The sequence below is a fragment of the Morone saxatilis genome, unplaced genomic scaffold (genome assembly GCF_004916995.1).
Source record: "Morone saxatilis isolate NCDOM2014 unplaced genomic scaffold, NCSU_SB_2.0 Contig15, whole genome shotgun sequence".
Lineage (NCBI taxonomy): Eukaryota > Metazoa > Chordata > Actinopteri > Moronidae > Morone > Morone saxatilis.
Window position 1 is genome coordinate 25627587 of NW_023339707.1, and position 3920 is coordinate 25631506.

Consider the following 3920-nt stretch of genomic DNA (forward strand, 5'->3'; position numbering starts at 1 on the left):
TATCTGTCTTTTATTGCAGTCAGTGGAGCTGCCCCCCCTGCTGGTTGTTACACAGAATGCAGGTTTAAGACTGTCCGTTATATTTACTGTCTCTCTAGTTTCCTCTATGTTTGTTTTTATCCTCGCGGTGCAGCGAGTGTGACTGTTAGAGTTGTTTGAATTTTTAATTTCTGTATAAATGTTTTGTGCCGTATCCTTATTTAATGCCTCTTATACATTATGTAAAGACCTTGAATTGCCTTTGTGTGCATAATGGCCGATATAAATAAACTCGCCTTGGCTTCTTAGTTTCTGTACAATGTGGGAACCGAATTAAAAGTTTTGGTTTATTGTTCCAAATGCAACGCGTCAGACTTTTTCCAGAACACATCTACAAAGATTACGACTTCCTCTGCTGCCTGTGGACTGATTTCTATATGTTTCTATGTAGGGACAAGGGTCAAAGGATGTGACGTTTGTGCTAACGTTAGCTTATAAATGGAGTCTGCTAACATCTAACTCTGCCTTTAACGTCTTTCATATTCATGTAAAAAAACAGAAAATTTAGCAAAACGTGATTATGATTATTATTATTGATCCGTCTGTTTTTTAGAGGACAATATCTCCACCTGAACCTTTACTCCAAACCCTGCTGAAGAGTTGTTTTGTCTTTATTTACTGAATTCCTGTTCCATTACTTTTGGGGGAAAAGAAAACAGATTATTTCATCCAGATTTTCTGAACTGACCAACGGCCACAAAAAGCCTAAAAAAACGGGAAAAAAAATGAATTCAAACAGACAAAATATTGTGTATTATTAAAGTAAATCACAGCCTGATGGTTGATTTTCTGTCCTGTTCATACAGTTTAAATCTGTTTCCAGTCGATACTCCACTTTTCAGTGATTTGGCTTTTATCAGCACGTCGTTCTACAGCGACTTTGTTGAATTATTCCTTTCAGAGGAATTAGGGATTACTGTCTGTTCCCAGTATTTCAGCAGTGGGTTTTCTGGCGAGCTTTGAATGGGATTTAAATGTTCTCCTGACGGCGGGAGTGCAGCCAGCGTTTCCTCCGCCGTCTGTTTATATATCAGTAAAAGATGGTCTGACACCGCTGTGACGTCTCCGTCTGACCTGTCTGTCCGCTCATAAACAGACAGACAGGCAGACAGACAGATGTGTCTCTGAGACAGACTGACTTTAACTGCTGAGTCACGTTTTCAGTGAGAAATTAAAGTTTTTTGTACAGAAATGAAATAAGACCCGTGTATTCATTAACATACATTATGGAGGATTTATCCTGCAGTGTTGGAGCGGCTCCATTGTTCAGCTGGATTACAGCAGCTTAGTCTAACTGTGTGTGTGTGTGTGTGTGTGTGTGTGGGCCTACATGTGCTGTGATGCATTGGGAAACGCCGTGCTGTACTGCGGCGCGGAGTCTTCGGGCCCGTGCGGCGCAGCGTGGCTCAGGACCATCAGCACCGGTCGGTGAGGGTAAACTCGCTTCGAGGAGCGGAAGTAGCGGATGGACTCGGCTGTGATCAGGTCGGTCAGATAGTCCTGGTGACACAGACATATCATTATTTTATTTTCCTCAAATTTAATGTACTGAAACAAATGTATGTGAACGTTGAGTCATTATATAATAATATATCTCTTTATATTCCTGATTTATGAATAATTTCTTAATAATGTTTCAATTAGTTTCCTGGAAATAACCAAATAACCTGATACTAATTATAGAAAAATGTATACATTTTCAGTAAATTCAATAAACTCCAATCGGCTCTCCAATAATAATAAAAACAATAATAATAATTCTCTTTAACTCATCAACAGAATCCTTTTTTCCCGTCACATTGGCGGAAATGTGCTTTTTCTTCCTGTTGTGTGAACTGTTGTTGTTGTTATTGTTGTAGTTGTTGTTGTTGTGTACTGTGTGTTGTGTGTCCCTGCCTGTGGGTACTGAGCTCCGTGTTTCTCTCGGACTCCGTTGCGGCTCAGTGTGTAGTTGTAGAAGCGGCTGTTCTTCACCAAACCGAGCCACTCCCTCCACCCGGAGGGGACGTATGAGCCGTTGTACTCGTTCAGGTACTTCCCGAAAAAGGCTGGAGACACACACACACACACACACAGGTAAACAGTCAGATCACAGCAGTAATAAAAGCCTCTCTGTGTGTGTGTGTGTGTGTGTGTGTGTACCTGTCCTGTATCCGGTGTTGTTGAGGTAGACCCCGAAGGTCCGCGGCTCGTGCTGCCGTTGCCATGACGGCGAGGAACAGTTCTCGTTGTTGGTGTAGGTGTTGTGGTTGTGGACGTACCTGCAGAGAGAGAGAGTGGGCTGCATGTTCGTCTCCATTTTCTTTCTTTTCATCAACAAAATAAAAATAAATGTGTTTTTCCTTAAAAACAAAAAATCAAGTTCAATTTATTTGATTTAAAATTACATATTTATGTGTTTTGGTTGCAGTCGACAGTTTAAATCAGAGTCAGATGTAGGTTTACTCATTTTGGTGCATAAAATTTAGAGCTGTCTTCCTTTATAGTCTAAAAGTCGATGAGAAGATATTTAATTGACGCACTTTCCATCAGTCAATCGCAGAAAAACTAAACCAACGTTAAACTGCATTCAGGAGCTGCGTCTTGTCACCGGGACCAAAGTATCAGAGGATTGTTGCAACACGGACCTTTTCTCTTGTAACACAGGAAGTCTCTTACCGCTGCACTGCTGCATATGCTAACTGTCCTATTAGCTGTCTGTACCCGGACTGAAGGACAGGGGGAGTTTAAACACTACTAGCGTAGCAGCAGAGGGACCTAGCAGGGAATACTGCCAGGGAGCCGAGCCCGAATGAGCCACAGAACCGGAGCGGGGCCCGAATGAGCATCAGAACTCCAACCAGGACTCTGACTCGGGGGATGAAGACCCGGTGGGTTCAGGCAGCAACAGGAGAGGAATGAAACGGAGGAAGAGGAGCCAGTTTGTAGCCAGTTAATTAGTCAGTAACTGTTAACGTTATCCATCATCCATCGTATCGATCAGCCAGGATTAGTTTCAGTGAAGTTGGAAGAACAACCAAGACTGTGTGATGTTGACACTGTGCTGGAATAAATGAACCTAAGGTTCGTCTCCTTGCTGCTTGTTCTGATTTACAATCATTACCGCTTTTTCGCCTAGTCGACTGCTTTAACTAACGACTACTAATCAAATAGGAAAATCTTACTGTCCCTACTGTTTTCATTCATATTCTAGGACGCGACAAATTATGTAGTGAATGTTTGGACTGAACTGGACTTAACTCACTTTTTTTTTCAGTGTTGGTTTGAGTCTGCCAACAGACTTTAAGTCACTTAGAACAACAGTGAGGATATTAAGTAAAGATCAAATATTAGATATCAGTTTACAAACATTAGGTAGATCATTGATCTAAATCAGGAACAATAAAGGACTTAAACTTGACCTCTGTGTAACTCCAGATTTAACACATTGTTGGTTTATAAAATAAAAATACAGAATAAAATCAACTATGTGTCAAATGATGGTTAAGCATGTGATCAGTCATAAGATCAGTTAGAACCACATTCTCTTTCTGTAGAACTCTCATCAGTTACCTTCATCTCAACTGCATCTTTCAGTCGGCTCATGTGTTCCTTTTCTTTGTCCATCACCGTCACCTCATGCATCTGACCTGAACACATACACAACAAACTGCGATTATCTCTACTGCCAGCCAATTAGAGAGCAGTGTTACCTGTAACCATGGCGACAGTGTGTTACCTTGAGCATGGAGTTTGGCGACCTCCTCCATCAGAGAGTCCTGACTCTCCTCCAGCTTCCTCTTCTTCTGCTCCACCTTCAGCAGGTCGTCTGTCAGAGAGCCAATCTTTGCCTGGAGCTGCAACGTCAAAAACAGGACACTTAAAGGAGTCATATTATGCCC

General features: G+C 41.7%; 1 protein-coding gene across 1 annotated transcript; it reads right to left on the minus strand.

Annotated features, from left to right (window-relative positions):
- Positions 1-1365: 1365 nt before the first annotated feature.
- Positions 1366-2326, minus strand: LOC118324126 (extracellular sulfatase Sulf-2-like). The gene is made up of 3 exons (XM_035656282.1): positions 2182-2326; positions 1936-2087; positions 1366-1539 (listed from the first exon to the last, which is right to left on the minus strand). Exons 1-3 carry the CDS (start codon positions 2324-2326, stop codon positions 1366-1368), a joined length of 471 nt encoding a protein of 156 aa, XP_035512175.1.
- Positions 2327-3920: the final 1594 nt, after the last annotated feature.

Coding starts and splice junctions, on each gene's coding strand:
- LOC118324126 (XM_035656282.1), bottom strand. CDS start 2,326: ATGCAGCCCACTCTCTCTCTCTGCAGGTACGTCCACAACCACAACACC. Junction 2,088..2,181: donor CAACACCGGATACAGGACAG/GTACACACACAC, acceptor GTGTGTCTCCAG/CCTTTTTCGGGAAGTACCTG. Junction 1,540..1,935: donor ACGGAGCTCAGTACCCACAG/GCAGGGACACAC, acceptor CTGTGTCACCAG/GACTATCTGACCGACCTGAT.